The sequence below is a fragment of the Prinia subflava genome, chromosome 8, assembly GCF_021018805.1.
Source record: "Prinia subflava isolate CZ2003 ecotype Zambia chromosome 8, Cam_Psub_1.2, whole genome shotgun sequence".
NCBI classification, from domain to species: Eukaryota; Metazoa; Chordata; class Aves; order Passeriformes; family Cisticolidae; genus Prinia; species Prinia subflava.
The window spans coordinates 556,913-573,000 of NC_086254.1; the positions used below are offsets into that span (position 1 = coordinate 556,913).

General features: G+C 49.0%; 1 protein-coding gene across 1 annotated transcript in view; it reads right to left on the reverse strand.

Annotated features, from left to right (window-relative positions):
• Positions 1-16,088, reverse strand: part of TSPOAP1 (TSPO associated protein 1) — a 66,656-nt gene that overhangs the window by 12,495 nt on the left and 38,073 nt on the right. Inside the window, exons 15-24 of the mRNA XM_063402319.1 lie at positions 15,304-15,413; positions 13,099-13,914; positions 12,444-12,595; positions 10,404-10,976; positions 8,006-8,296; positions 7,549-7,728; positions 3,326-4,453; positions 2,593-2,719; positions 2,296-2,447; positions 1,737-1,899 (exon numbers count right to left, since the gene is read on the reverse strand). Of these exons, the coding sequence (XP_063258389.1) occupies positions 1,737-1,899; positions 2,296-2,447; positions 2,593-2,719; positions 3,326-4,453; positions 7,549-7,728; positions 8,006-8,296; positions 10,404-10,976; positions 12,444-12,595; positions 13,099-13,914; positions 15,304-15,413 (3,692 nt within the window). The remainder of the gene's footprint in view (positions 1-1,736; positions 1,900-2,295; positions 2,448-2,592; positions 2,720-3,325; positions 4,454-7,548; positions 7,729-8,005; positions 8,297-10,403; positions 10,977-12,443; positions 12,596-13,098; positions 13,915-15,303; positions 15,414-16,088) is intronic.

Consider the following 16,088-nt stretch of genomic DNA (forward strand, 5'->3'; position numbering starts at 1 on the left):
AGCCTGCACGACTGCCAAAGAATCAAAGAATCACTACTGTTGGAAAAAGACCTTTAAGATCATCAGGTCCAACCTGCACTCAGCTGTCTCCTCCTGTCAGGAGTTGTGCAGAGCCACAAGGTCCCCCCTGAGCCTCCTTTTCTCCAGGCTGAGCCCCTTTCCCAGCTTCCTCAGCTGCTCCTGGGAGTCCAGACCCTCCCCAGCTCTGTTCCCTTCCCTGGACACACTCAGTCTCTTGGTGACCTTGCCTAGAACTGCCCCAAGGATTTGAGGTGTTTCCTCATCAGTGCCAAACCTGCAGTCCCTCCCTGCACACATATCTTTTTGACTACCACCACCTTCCTCAAAACTTCCAAACTTGTCGTGTTTAATGAAGTCTCAGAGCTATTAAAATCCTTTATTCTTCCAAGACTATGCAGTGGGGCAAGGCAGAGAGTGCCTTGTGAATCCACCAAGGGACACAGGCCAACACAGGCATCCAACCATCTCTGGCATATACACAGGAGAAAGAGTATGGATGTGAAAAACACCTTACTCAAATCTCCTCTCCTCAGATATGGGAGAGGCCAAAGGACAAGCATATTCAAGAAATCACACAGTGAAGGCATCAGGCTCCTTCAATCCCTGTGCTCCTCAGGATCAACTTTTCAGGGACCAACATTTAGGAGCTGGGCAGTGTCAGCCCCTCAGAATCACAGAATGGTTTGGGTGGGAAGGGCCCTTAAAGGTCAGCTAGAGCTGGATACTGGGTCTCCCTCCATGGAAATAGGAAAAAAAAATGGATTGCTCCTTTTTTTTCTTGAGTTTTTGTATTTTTAGGTTGATTTGGTTTTTTTTTCCAGCTCGGGCAATATCAGGGCTTACCTTTGCTATGACCAACACTTGTGCTGTTTTTCACTGCTGAACTAGCAGGGAAACAGGGACCAGCCAAACGAGGAGTATCCTGGTGTTTTAACAAGTGGAGCAGATCCAGCAATTGGCAGTAGAAAGTGCACAGAGAAGTGCAGGATGTGAGGTGGGAGACATGAGGGAAAGGCACTGGGACACCAGTATTTACAGCAGGGCAGCTCACAGCCACTGAGCCAGACTCAGCCTGAGCTGCACTGGCTGCACATCCCAAGGCTGCTCCCTCTCCTCTCCAGGACATGAGTGGGAAGGAACAGGAAAGCCTCTGCAGTGCACAAAGCACTGACCACATACTTCAGGGAGTAAGTAAGGAGGAACCCAACCACCAGGTCTGCTCCTTGTACACTCCTGTCTGGCCTACCTTGTTGTCTCACATCTTTCCTCCCCCTTCCCCATCTCTAATTCCCAAGTCACAGATTCTCTCACCCAAGAGTAGGGTCATCCCAAGAGTTCAGTCACAGGTTTTCGAAACAAAGGAGAGAACGTAGTGAAAACTCTTGTTCACATACTTCAGCTGCTCTTCAAACACTTCTGTTCCCCTGTCCCTAGAGAGGATCAGCCTTACTTTCTGCTGAATTCAGACATCTCAAGCCCAGGAGCAGCTGCAGCAGCCACAAATGCTGCAGTGGAGTCAGGGATGAACTGAAGAGCTTGGAACACCCACATCTAGCCAGATCCCCCTGCTGTGGAGCACTAAACCAGGCTGCAGATCCAGGGACAGTCCTCCAGATGACTTTGGTGGCTGCACTGGCCATATATGACAGACTGAACTTAAAACATTCCAGCCAAGAGCCACAGGAGCAGGGCACACACACACACACACAGAGTACCTGGGCTCTCCGTGTCCGTAGGCAGGAACCCCTGTTTTAGGAGCTGCTGCTTGAGCTCACTGCTCTCCACAGGGACTTCTGACACCATGTTGCATGGAATGTATCCCTCCCTTCCAGCACTCTCCCCTCTGTAAAAACCATCAGCATCCTTGTCTCCACAAACCTGCAAAGGGAAATAGACTGTTTATGCTGCAGTGACTGAGCTGCACAGAGAAAGAATCATGAAATATCCTGAGTTGGAAGAGATCCCCAAGGATCATCCAGTCCAACCCCTAGCCCTGCACAGACATCCCAATAATCCCACCCTGTGCATCTCTGGGAGCAGTGTCCAAATGCTCCCGCAGCTCTGGCAGCCTTGGGGGTGTGCCCATTCCCTTTCCCAAAATCCAACCTAGCCCTTCCTGACACAGCTCCAGCCATTCCATAAGGTCACCAATGAGAAGACATTAGCATCTGCCCCTCTACTTCACTCGTGAGGAAGCTGCAGACCTCCCAAGGTTTATGCTGCCCCTGGAACACCAGACAGATCCAGAGTAGGAGATATTCATCAAGTTCTTACTTTCAGGATCTGCCCCTCCTTAAATGGGAGCTCCTCTTCTGCTGCATCAGGATTAGGGGACATGGAGACAGGATCATAGTCAAAGAGAGCCACAAAGATACGAATGCCATCATCTTTGCCAGAGCTCTTGGGAGCAGTGCTCCTTGGAGGGCCTGTGCACAGAGGGGACAGAGCAGAGACAACATCAGCCCTGCTCCAGCCCTGCATGGTCCAAGCACTGCCTGCCAGCCTCTACCCAGCCATTTCCAGGAGCTTCCACCTCTCCTGCTGCCCACCTCTCTCCCTGTTCCTGCTCACCTGGACTAGAGACCGAAAGTTTTTGCATGTGGCTTCTTCTTACGCTCCTGCTCCGTCTCCTGCTAGGAGCCTGCCAGGCGGCTGTGCCAGGCGGCTCCGGGCCCCTGGAATCTTTATGACTGGATACCTGCAATTGGAACCACCAGAGAATTAGTAGCAGCCTCTGCCTTCCAACTCCCTGAACAGTGCTCAGCCCAAACGCACTCCACAAAGAGCAGTGCATCCAAATGCAACATTCCTCTTCAGGGACACTCTAGAGCTGGAAAGACCAAAGGAGTTGGAAAACAACTGAGGACAGGCAGGCACCCTGCCAGGCACCAGTAACGATCCCCTTGGGGAGGGTGAAGATGCAGGAAAAAGCATTTCGAGGGGAGGCAATGACATTACAGTCAGCATCTACACAAAGCTTTCACCAATCTGCTTATTGCAACAGGGATTCTCATTTGGGTCCCACAGCCTCCTGCCATGGGGAGGAAGATCCAGTGTGAAAAGGAATACTGCATCGGTGACATTTGGTCAGGGAGCAGGAAAAGCAGAAGCAGCTACTACAAGAAAAGCCACGGAGCAGCACAGAACTACAGAATCTCTTAGATATTCTTCCAGACAATCCTAGAGGAGGGTCCTTTCTCTGGACAACACTGAACAAAGCAAGATACAGGCAGGCCAGGGAAGCAGAGGGAAGCCAGTGCCACTGCAAGCTGCTTCAAAGCCAGAACAGGAAAAGTCACCCAACCCTTTTGTGCAAGGAGTTGCTATGTATCCCCTTCGAAGAATGTTCGAGCCTCCTTCTCCAGCCAGGTGACTTACAGTCCAGCTCCCAGCCCTGCTCCTCAGAATTGCTCTCACACCTCGGAGCTTCCTTCTCCCGGCACAAGAATTGTAGGTGACGGCTCGGAGACCCAGCCCATTCCATACCCTGCTCTTCCATCATCTCCAGCCTGGTGAGGTCCCTTCTGCCACCTGGGTGGGCGACCTCAGACTGACCAGGACAATCACTCCAGTCCCCCTGGCAGCTCTGGGACCTCTCTGGCCACAGCCTGCTCTCTGGGGAGGATGCACAGGTTGAATCCTGATCATCTTCCGAGTCATATTCGATGTCTATCTCCAGGCTCCTGGAGCTGGGGCAGTGCGTTTCCATCGCAGCAGGTTCTGTCCCCCCCGATCCCACTGGTCTCAGGGCTTTTTTCCGTAATGTGCCTTGTCTGGCCCGGCTGAAAAAATCTAGCCCCTCCTTCCCACCAGCACTGCTGACGACATTCAGCTCCTCCCTGAGACTGGGAGCTCTATATAACCCGCTCCCCATCTGGCTGCAGTTGCCCAGCAGACGACTGCAGTGCTCTGTTAGATCGCTCTGTCTCTTCCTACTTATCTCAGGCCGACTCCGGGCCTTCTCTCGATAGTTATTTCCCTTCTTCTTGCTCCAAGAGGGACTTGTCCCACTCCCAGACTTTGCATCATTCTCCTGATGGCCCCAGTTCCACTGTGCCTTCTTTTGACTGCAAGCCAGCAGGCCAAAGGCAGGATTTGCATGGTCAGCATCTGCTCTGCTCTCCTTAGCACCGTGCTCCTCCTGCGGAGTCTGAGAAGACAGAACCATGGAGGTGTTATTCCCATCTTCCTTTAGAAATGGCTCCTTGCTGTTGGGTGGTTTCTCTGTTCTTCCTGAATGGTAGGTTTGTGTTTCTAAGGAGTCTTGAGGGTCTGTCTTTTCTTCTGTAACACCCTTCTCATCCTCATCTTCATCCTCATCCTCAGTCACTTCAGGGATGCTGAACAACTTCTTGCTGTGGTTCTTCTGAAGCGGGAGCTCCAGGATCCTCTCCAGAATCTCCTCGTCGCTGTCAGTATCATAAAGATCCATCTGTACCCAGACCCCGAGAAAAGCCACAGCCAGGACAAGCAAAGGAAAAAAGAGAGGAAATAAACATTAAAACAAGAGGCAAAGTGACCCTGATTCCCTCCCAGCAGAGCAGGATGGAGCTGTGGCTGCAGCAAAGCAAGGGGAAGGGGCAGAGGGAGTGATGGATCTTCTGGCACAAGCAATCGGATGAACCAGCAATGCGGCGGGAAGCGAGGAAGGCAAATGCATGGAAGAGCTCCCTCCCAGCCTCTCCTGTACACACACAGTTACTTGCAGCACCTCTCATCCTGCCACAGGAATGATTCCCCATGGCTTGGCACCCTCAGGGTGGGATGGGGGCAGGAGAGGTGCTGTCCTTCCATGGCAGAGCTGAGTGGGCTCTTCTGTTCACAGGGCTGAGCCTTAGCCTGTGCTCACCCACGGAGTCATGGGTCCTCCTTAGCTCTGTCCTCTCCCTGGAGCACAGGGATAGCCTTATGCTGTAGGACACCCCTTGCATATGTTGCTGCCTGGGCCCTTCCCATCTCCTAGCAAAGTGCAGCCTTACAGCAGGTTTCTCTTTGCAAATCCCGGAGCCAAGTTCCCACAAAAAGAAAGACAATCCTTTGCCTCAAAAGGCCACATAGACATGAGTTTCACTTGCAGATGGGTGAGAGCCTACCAGGTTACAGAAAATTCTGGGGATAACACTGCTAAATTTTAAAATCTGTTGTGGACCAACTGTAGAATTTATGGGATTATTTCTCATTATATTATCACCAACATAAAAAGGTAAAATCCCAAGTGCATAGTGTCATTTTGGTAAGAAGATACCTCTGGAGGTCTCTTGTTCAACTTCCCTGACAAGTTATATCACTATGTGTTCTAAAGGCACTTACAAATAGCTTACAAAGCTACTGATGTTTTAATCTACAACCATGAGCAGGTCTGTCTAGAGATAATTAAAAACTGAACCACAGTGTGGGAGAAACAAAGGTAGTTGCAAGCTGTCTACTGATAGTTCCAACCTCTACAGCTTTTTCCAAGAAAAGGTTGGTCTTGAATTATATTTAGAAATGGTTGAAAGAGCCTTCAGAGGTCTCCAATTCGGTCTCCTAATTGCAGCAGGATTGTTGCCAACAATAAAGCTGTGTCTTTGCTTAGATGAGGTTCGAAAACACCAAAGAATGGAGATCCTGAACCCTCTGGAGACAAGTCCCAAGGCTGCACCGCTCTCCTGGGAAAGAGGTTTGAACTCATCTCTAACATGAACATCTCAAAAGCCAGCTCATGATTTCTGCCTCTTTTAATGTATCATCTTCCAGAAACAAGAAGGCTTTGGTTCTCATCTTTTAACCATCACGCAAATAAGTTATAGGCAGTTACAAAATCTCCCACTCAACTCCTCTAGACTAAAAACCCCTCAATTTTCTCAAATTCTCCTTACAGAACACATGCTCAAGGCTCCTGCCTTATTAGCAGCAATTAAGAATATGGAGAATTCACAAATATAACCACAAAGCAAGTTCAGTAAGACTTCTTTTGGCTGTTTGCAAAGTTGTGGCTTCTGTTTTGGAGTTTTAATATAATAAATGCTTTCAGCAATTAAACAACTTATTTGAGGATAAACATTTTAAGAGCAGCACCCCTCTGTGTTTTCATCCTCTGGATCCTGAAAGAGGTGGCTGAGGAGTCTTGAGGTAACAGAAAATTTAGCTAAATATGCAGAATCCTAGAAAACAGCCCTATTCCAGTCATATCCCCTTCAATACACAAGGCAGTAATGGGAGCTCTGTGCCCTAAAATTTTCTGCCTCTCATGTCCTCTCCCAATTCAGCATCTTGTCACCCTTGCTCTGCCACTGTCAGCACAGAAAACGATCACTTTATCCAGTCAAGAAGCACCAGTTTGTTCAGCTCAACAGGACATGAGCAGGGTTTTGGTGTTCCTTTTCAGAAAAAACCCTCCAACCAAACAAAAACATTAAAACAAATAAAACACCAAGAAAAAAAAAAAAAACAGGACAAAGAATACTGTTCTTGACTGCTCTTATTTCCTTCTTTCTCTTTCCAGGAAACGTTTTTTCTTCCATTTTTTCCCAGTCTGATCCCAACAACTGGAATCCCTTCCAAAACCTCCAGAGGCAGTCCCAGCCCCTGCAGCCACCAGGCTCTCCTGAGGCTTCTGATGTGTTGTACTGCAGTTCCAATTCCTCACCTGGAAAGCAGAAGCCCTTTCAGAAGGAGAAAAGGAAACTTACTCCAGAGTCACTACATCGTCTGCTACCATGTAGCACTCACCAGCCCTATCCCTGCAGACCAGCAGCCACACAGGGCACCATCAACTACAGATGTTCTTCGGTCACATGAAAAATTAAAGAGAGGGTACTTTCTTGCCATCCAAGCATATCACATTTCCTGCAAAGCTTTTTAATTTCCCAGTCTCTCACCCTCAGTGCTTTCCCTCATGGACATTCATCCCAACTGCTGTAATCTGTATGGTTACACACCAGTTCCAGACCATGCAGTTGGAATCACATTCCCACAGGTGAATTCAGAGCAGATTTAACTCTTCCAGCATGAATTAAGCTGGTCACTTACAGCTCAACTCAAGCAGAACTTTATCTCTTGCAGCATTTGAACTGTAAAGCCACAACACTGCTCCTACATGCCACCCCTGGCTACAAAAAGCATCAAGGCCTAAGCCAAATAATCACAGAATCAGGGAATATCCTGAACTGGAAGGGAACCACAAGGATTGAGACAAACTTATGGCCCTGCACAGGACACCCAACCCCAACTGCCTGAGAGTGCTGACTGTTCCCTGTTTACTATCTGTGTTAAGAACTCAATCAATACCATTGACTTTAACCCTGGATTTTAAACACCACATCACATTGTGTGTTTTTCCAATTAATTAAACCCTGGCTCCATTCATTACAAACACCCTTCCGTCTCCCAAAGAACTTGTGTTTTTACTACCCTGAGCCAACACTGGAAGTAAAAGCAAAGTAGCAGGACCTCGGGAAAGGCTCAGCCCAGCCCCTCCTCCTGTGAATTGATGGCATGGGATGGCTGCACTGGCACTCCCCGCAAGCAGCACTCAGGACAAGTTACCTTTTCCCCATTCTCCTGGGAACATGGCTCTCTCTGGTCCCATTTCTTCTCTTCCAGAGCTTCTGAAGACAGCTCATCTTCCTCCTCCTCTTCCAAAATATCGGAAAGGTCAGAACTTCGGTTGTGCTCAGTGAAAAGGGTCAACTGTCGGCGGCCCATTTCTGAGAGTTTTTCTTCTTGCTGTTGAAAAGCAAAACACATTTTTTCAGTTCCCCCAGACTCTATTTCAGCAACAAAGGAGCATTTTTCCTTTCTCCGAGCACATACACAGCTAGGGTGGGGTAGGAAAGGAAATGGGCAGCACCCAAGGGAGTGACTGGCACACGTGGACACACGCAACTGTCAGGCTCACTTCACAGTCCACAGAACAGCTCTGCCTAAGGCTGGAAAATTCAGGAGGTCAAGTACAGTTCACATCCCTCCACAGGCACACACATTCAACCAAGGTTAAACAAACCTCTCTTTGCACTCTGGATATTCCTTTAATCACCTCTTTGCCAGGAGACAACCTCAGGAAGGCTTGGCAGCTGCCCCCACTCGTGTTTCCATCTTGGAAGGTGTCCTGTGTCCCCCCAGCGGGACTGGAGGAGGATGGAGGCTCTGGGCTCAGGTGCTTCTCTGCCTCTCTCTCTGTGTTGGCACTGGGTGCCTCCTCCACAGAGCACACGTGGCAGCTTTCTGTTTGGAGCTTCACCCCACTGTAGGTGAGGCTTCCCAGCTCCAGTGCTTTGGTTCTTGGTTGCTCCATCTGGGAAACAAACCAACAGTGAAATCAAGGGGAGGAGTCTCAGACTACCTATGCACCAAAATGGAGTCTTATGACCCCAAATTCTTTGACACTCTAATGTGCTCTTTGCTGTAGGCATATGAATATTTTGGCAGGCAACTTGCAGCTGGGAATGTTGGCCAGCCCTGGAACAAACCCCTCCCTGTCCTCAGGTCCCAGGAGACACACAGTGCCCCCAGTGCTGCAGCTCAGCAAAGGCCCACAAGGGTACTGATAGTAACAAGTTTCAGAGCAGCAAGAAGAGCCCAAGGATACAGCAAGGTCATTTCCCACTGTCATCTGCCAGAGGAATGGCTTAGACACCACCCAGCAGGTTGGGTTGAGCTGGAGATGAGGATCCTTCTCCAGGACCTCCTGGGGTGTGAAGAAAAGGGGAATTGATGAATAATAATATACACAGAGAGTACAAGATGGTCCTGATTAGGTCACCTAGAGAGAATTAAAGAAAGTCTTCATCTGTATTCCAACCAGTCCAAGAAAACCTCTGGGAGATGAAGAAATGGAGATCCAGAAACAAGTAGGGTAAGTCAGGTGGGCCTTCATCAACCATGTCTTTCTCCAATCAAGGGACCCTCTCTGCATTTTGCAATGGAGCACAACCTTATTAACCAGGCACATTTTAAAAACACTAAAGGATCAGATCCCAGGGACACTGAGACACTGCAGTGTCAAGCTTCTCAATGTCCCCTGGGCTCAGACAAAAGCCAGCCAGGTCCTGATCTCATATCTAATCTCACAGCTTAGATTTTCTGCCCTGTTTCCCTTTGCTGACAGACAAGTGAGGAGACACACCTCAAGTGAGAAGGATGATCTGCATCCCAGAAGCACCCATTTCATTCATCTCCACAAAGGAGGCAAAGCAACCACTACAAGTGCAGCCATCTACACTAGACATCTGAATGTCTGGAGGCAACAACATTGGAAACAGATGAAATGCAGTAACAGGCTCACAGAAAAACAAGGAAATCTGGGCTGGGACTGAAACCACTGGCTGAGACATCATTCTCACAGAAATCTCCAGATACACCACAAACATTTGAAGCTGGGACAAATCCACCAGGACATTCCTCATCCCTGGAAGTGTTCAAGGCCAGGCTGGATGGGGCTTGAAGGAGCCTGGCCTAGTGGAAGGTGTCCCTGTCATGCACCAGGTGATTTCTAATGTGCCTTCAAATCCCAACCATCCCACGATTCTATGAAATGTGGGTAAATGAATCCAACAGTTGACCCAAGGTACTGTGAACTGCAAATGACCAGGAGCTGATCCAAGTGAAATTTTGGACTCAGCATCTCAGTTCTTCTGGGTATTGAGCTGGCCTTTGGGCTTGGGCCCACCATGCTGCTGTTGCTTCCGCAATTCTTGGAAGTCTCAGCCTAACTCTGAGCCTTCACAAGGTCACACTGCCATGATTAATAAAGTTGTGCTGAATTTAACAGTTTGAAGCACTCCCATGAGTTCTCATATCAAAAGTCAGAATGGGAAATAGATCCTTTTCCCTGATGTAATACATCCCACACCAGGAGGGCCCACTTCCCCGTGGTCACAGAGCAATCATTCACCATCATTATATGGCTGTCAGACATCCTCACCACTGTCCTAAAAAAACTCTGAGAGCACTCACTCTCCCTACTGGGAATTTCACTCACCCACTGAGAACTCCAAATAGCCAGTGTCAGAACAGTTTGCCAGTTCTGCAGCCATGGCTGCCTCACTCTGCCATCCACAAAGGTGCTCTACCACTGTCTTGTGCAATCCCACCAGACTGGAGAAGGTCCCTTCAAGTCAGAGAGCACAGCAATGCCAGACTAACGTGGGAACATCCTTTTAACTCTGCAAATTCTTCCCTTCCTCACTCTATTCCTCATCTGCTAGCAAACAGAATCAAGAGGTGAGCTGCATCTTCTAGATACACAAGCAGACAAAACTCAATGACAGTTTGCCACTGCTGGCTGATGGCCCAGAGGCAACACTGTGTCACAGAAAGGTGCTTAGTGGCATCATGTCCCACTCCTCAAAAAGGATTCACTGCCCTTCCCTGCACACCAGGCAGGAGATGTAAGCACTTACCTGAACCTCTGTCCCTTCACCCAGCTGTTGCAATCCCAGTTCCTGGGAAGGGCCAGGATCCATGCCCTGCCCTGGGAGCACTGCGCCAGCCTGCTGGGGAGGCACATTCAGGCATTTCTTGTCTCCCACAGTGTCCGACCCCTGTGGGGAAGTGCCTGGAGCCTGCACCAAGGAAGTACTAGGGAAGGGATGGTGTGGTGGGGAAGAGGCTTTCTCTGTCAGGGGCCGTGCTGAACCGACAGGGCTGGAGGAGGGATCAGTTAATTTGGCATCTGAGCTCTCAGCAGGAATTTTCTGTCGGAGCAGGAGCGCAGGTGTGTGCTGTGGGCCGCGGGCTGGCAGCGAGGCCCTGGGCCCCCCCCGGGGCAGTCTGGAGGGGACAGTGGTGCACACAGGGGAAGTGCAGTGGGAGGATCGCAGCAGGACCGAGGAAATCTGGGCTGGAACTGAATCCATGGACTCCCCATACTGAGACATTGTCCTCACAGAAACCTCACGGCACACCTGAAACATCTGAAGCTGGGACAAGTCCACCAGAACACTCCCAGCTGTTGGAGAAGTAACTTCTATCACCTGTAAACAAAAGAACAGGAAGGAGTTATTTATTTTGTACATCTCAGCCCTTCTGAGAAGAACAATTCCCAACCCAGAGTTAAGACAGAACCCAAAGCTCTGGAGAGCAGCTGTGCAGAATTCCCACCCTTCTGCACAGTAGCTGGAAAAAGTGAACAGTTAAAGTGAAATTTGAGAAACTGAATAGGCTACAAAATAGGAATGCATCCACTCCTACTCCAGATTTTAACCCTCCTTGTTTCCTAAAATTTAAAGAGCTTTTCTCTTTTTTAGGCCGCTCTTATGAATACCATCCCAGACTCCTCCTTTTTTTGACCTGTGAAGAGGAAAAAGCATTTTCACAACAAAAGAGCAATTATCCAACACAGCAGCATTCCGTTTTGCACTGTGCTTCTCCAAACAACATCATGTGCGTGCAAGACCACAGGACACTTTTAATACAGGATGTCTTTGGATGCCCTGTATCAGTAACAGTACTGAACTCCAGGCTGTTCGTATGTTAAAACCATTCAATGGTTTGGGTTGGAAGGCACCTTAAAACCATCTCACTCCAGCCTCTGCCATGGGCAGGGACATCTCCCACTTGGAGCACCCCCAGGTTGCTCCAAGCCCTGTCCAGCCTTGCCTTGAACACTGCAAAGATTGGGGCAGCCAAAGCTTCTCTGGACAATCTGTGCCAAGGCCTCATTACCCTCACAGGGAACAATTTCTTCCCAATCCTATCTAGCCCTGCCCTCTGGCTGAGGGAAGGCATTCCTCGTGTCCTGTCCCTCCATCCCTTGTCCAAAGTTCCTAACCAGCTCTTCTGGAGCCCCTTTAGGCTCTGGAAGGGGCTCTGAGGTCTCCCCGTAGCCTTCTCTTCTCCAGGTGAACACCCCCAGCTCTGCCAGCCTGGCTCTAGAGCAGACAGGCTCCAGACCTTGAAGCATCTCCATGGCCTCCTCTGGACTCGCTCCAGCAGCTCCACATCCCTCTAATGTTGGAGGCCTCAGAGCTGGAGGCAGCTCTGCAGGTGGGGGTACCACCTAAGCATGGCAGAGGGGCAGATCTCCCCCCCACCTTTCTGCCCACACTGTGGGGATGCCAGCTTTACAAGCTGGATCACTACACCTCACTCCTCACGTTTGAGAGAAAGCCCCAGGTGGTGGCTGTGTCCCTGTGCTCTGTCCACACCCAGGGGCCTCACTGTTGGCCAAATGATCAGGCCAGTGCCTGGGCTGAGCAGAAGAGGCTGTTTTGCTGCTGGGGAGTCCTGCCCCAGGAGCACCTCCAAAATCTGGACAGATGTCTTTTGTGGTATGCATCACACAGCCCAACAAATGTCCCTTCTCAGGTGTTACTCTCTATCAGGCCAAGGACTGTCACTGCTGCCTCAGGACACCTTCCTGGATCCAGCTTTCCATGTCTTAAGGTCTGACATTTCATGCCAGCCCTGCAGCAGCCCCAGCCCCTCTGCACAGCCAGTACCTTCTGTCCATCCGCGTACACGGCATATCCAGTGACCCGGACCCCGTTGGAAGATCCTTCAGCATCAATGGTGACAGGTAACCAGCTGATAACCAGAATACCTGGAGAGGGACCAGCTTCTACCTGGACATCCAAAGGAGCATCAGGTGTGCCTGTGAGAGACCAAACACAATTTCCTCTTACTTATCTGCCTACAGCATAAAGCTCAACACTGGTTAGAATCAAACAGCAAACTCCCAATCAGACTTGCCCCTGCAGAACTGAACTACAACAGCCAGGCCAGTCCTTGGCAATGACAGACAGAACCAGAGAAAATAAGGTGCTCTTGTTCTGTGAAAGCTTTAATGCACAGAAAATAGAACTTTGCAAAAGTAGCTGAAGCCAAGATGCAGCAACCCTTGGAGCAAGGTCATGGCAAAACATCTCTTCCCTGCCCAACCAGCTGCTCCAACCAGCACAGAGAATGTTTTCCCAAAGCAAATGAAAGCAAAAGGGATAATCAATTTTAAAATAAAGGAAGAAAAAAACCATTAACACAAAATGGTGCAGCACCTCAGGCTTTGGGGACCTAATCAACCTTGCTTCCCTTGCCCCATGGCTTTCCAGGAAAGGGCCAGCTGAGCATAGCCTCTCCACATGCAGAGGCCTGCAGTACCTGCTAGAGGGGTAGTGAAGTGTATCACGGCTGAGTCCTGATCCTGCCCTTCAGGGACCTCTTCCCAAGGTGTTTTCATGGGCCGGGCCTGCAGCTTGGCCACATACTGGGTGCTGGGCTGCAGGTTGCGGAAGGTGTACCAGTACACTCCTGGCTTGGTCACATCACACTCCTGCCCATTGAGATACACCCCATGGCTGTAGTTGCTGTTGCAGGGAAGCCACGTGACCTCTGCTGACGTGGCCGTGACACTTCTGACTTTCAGCATTGTCGGTGCCATGACAAAATCCTGCCCCACAAAGAAAGTGCAGCGCAGTTTATCAGAGCTGCCGTGCGCCGTCACCGTCTGCACGGACACGCGGTAAGCCCTGCTGTGTAAATCCAGCTTTTCTATCACTGCTTTGGTCTGAAGGCCACTCTTCACATTCTGACGTAGCTCTTCATCCACATAGATGTTGTAGCTTTGTATCTCTGGGCAGCCAGCTGGCAAAAGAGGTGGTTCCCAGCCTACAACTATGCTTCTGGCAAGCTGCTTGATAAGAGTCAGTTTTCTTGGATAAGGCACTGCTGTGTGACTAACAGGTTCCTCCTGGTCTCCTTCTGCTCTGCTGGCCAACAGACTGATGCTACTCTCTTCAATGGAGAACTCACTCTTATCTCCACTGCTGGTGCTTGCACTGACCAAACTTTTCTCCTGGTATGAGCTATGGGTGAGATCATTCAGCTCCGGAGGCAGAAATGTCATGAGGTCATCATCTGCAACTCGCTCAACAAAATTGGAGGGGACCAGCCCTCGCCGGCCATCCATCAGCTCCCCTAAACAAAAAACAGGACACCTGTTACCACTGCTCCTGCCACTGAGCCTTCCAGACCAGCTGTGAGGACTATGGGACAACATCTATGCCAGGCTAAAACTGCTCTGCAGTCAGGAGTGGAAAAAACCTCAGAGATGATTTCCTGATTTCCTAGGGCTTCTCTTGTTAAGTCCCAATTAGGACACAGTGAGGAAACTCACTGCTCCACACATTTCAGAGCCAACTAAGTAAAAATTTGGGTTGTGTAATTAGCTAAAGGCTTTCTCCTTCTTCATTATCCCATTCTTCCTCATCACAGCTCTTTCACTAAGTTTTTTAGCCTTCCTGAACTATGCAGATGGATGATTTTACACCTTCTCCCAGCCACAGAGATTTGGGGTTTGCAGTACTTTCTCAAGAAAGTCCATTTTTCCAGCTCTGTATTTAGCAATGGCCTTCCTTTTAGCTCCCTCCTTTCTTAAGTTAACTCCTGTACTAATGACTCGTGGGGACAAAAGAAATACAGCACTTGATCTGTGCACACCCATCAAACCATGGATGAGCAGCACATAGGGACAGCACTGCTTTCCCCCTTCCAAAACCCTACCTACATCAAATCAACTGAAAGCAGGGAAAGCAGAAAAGGTTAGTAAAGAATAAACTTTTTAAATAATAAACCAACAAATAAATTATAAGCTTGCGAATAGAAAGAAAGAAAAATGAGGCAGAGCAGTCACAGAGCAAGCAGTGCAACATACATGCATTTGTCTCAGCTCTTGAAAAGCACATGAGGAAATCAGGAACCATCACCCCTTAAGCAAGTGGCCCCACAAAGCAACCTCAGCACAAATTTACAGCCCACAAATCTTGGTTTCGATTCCATCCACCTCCTAATCAACCAGGATCATGTTTGCAAAGGGGCCAAAACAGAAACACAGTGTGATACCAGCAAGGGTCACAACTGTAGTTTGGGTTAATTACTGTATCCCCTCTCTGCCAAAAGAGCATGATGCAATGGAGCCCATCACCTGCTGCTGTTCCTGGGTCACTACAGTCACTGGAAAGAGGGAACAGCCCATCTGCAGAAGGGGCTGAACATGCTCCTCTCCATGGTGAAGGAGGAACCATATGGGGGTTGAAACCATCAGCGATGAAACCTGGAACTTACTGAAAGTAGTGGCAAAATTTCCACTGAAATCACTAGACCAGGATTTCACAGCTTAGACTCAATTTATTCATAACATAAATAAAGCCGTTTTCAACAGGATCCACTCATCCTTCTAACACACTAACTTTGGGCAGAAACCCCTTACCTTGAGGTTTCAAAATTCCCCAAATTTCTCTCTCATTTTCTGGAGAGAGATCAACTCTCCACAGCAGTTCAGTCACATTTCATTTTACTAGAACACACCTTCAAAGAAGCCATCTTCATCCATGTCTCCATAGATGTAAATATATTCTCCAGCAGTCAGCGGAAGCTCTGCCTCTGGATTTTCATTAGGTCCATCAAAAGGATTGTAGCTGAAATATTTACAATTGGAAGACAATTTGCACAGGAACCTTCCCAGCAACACATTACAGCTGTGATGATGAAAACCTTTCAATTCATTGGGAATGCACCCACTTTGGCAAGCAACAAATTCCAGAGACAAAGGTCAAGAATGTAGTTTACATATAAAAATATTTAATAACAGGTAATTTCTGAGGAGCAGAACACGTCTTGTGACATCCAAAGGAATGGGGATATGAGGATTCTGAGGGGACTGGAGCATCTCTCTGAGGACAGGTTGAGGGAGCTGGGCCTCTTCAGCCTGGAGAAGAGTCAACAGAAAGGGGATTTTATCAGTGCAGATATGTTTACGGTGGGTGTCAAGAGGAGGGGGCCAGACGCTTTCCACTGCTGCCCAGCAACAGGACAAGGGGCAGCAGGCACAAACAAACAGGAAATTCCACCTGAACCTGAGGAAAGACTTCTTTGAGGTTGAGCAAGCACTGAAATAGGCTGCATAGAGAGGTTGTGGTGTCTTCTCCCACTCTAACTCCACATTTTAAACAGCACCCCAAAAATTTCACCAGCAAGAAAATTACAAATACATTGGTGATATGGCTTGGACTCCAGGAGTTCTAACCTGCCTATCCAGGGATCCTCAAACTAATCAGAGGATCTCATTTCACAAGAAAATGCCTCATGAAAAA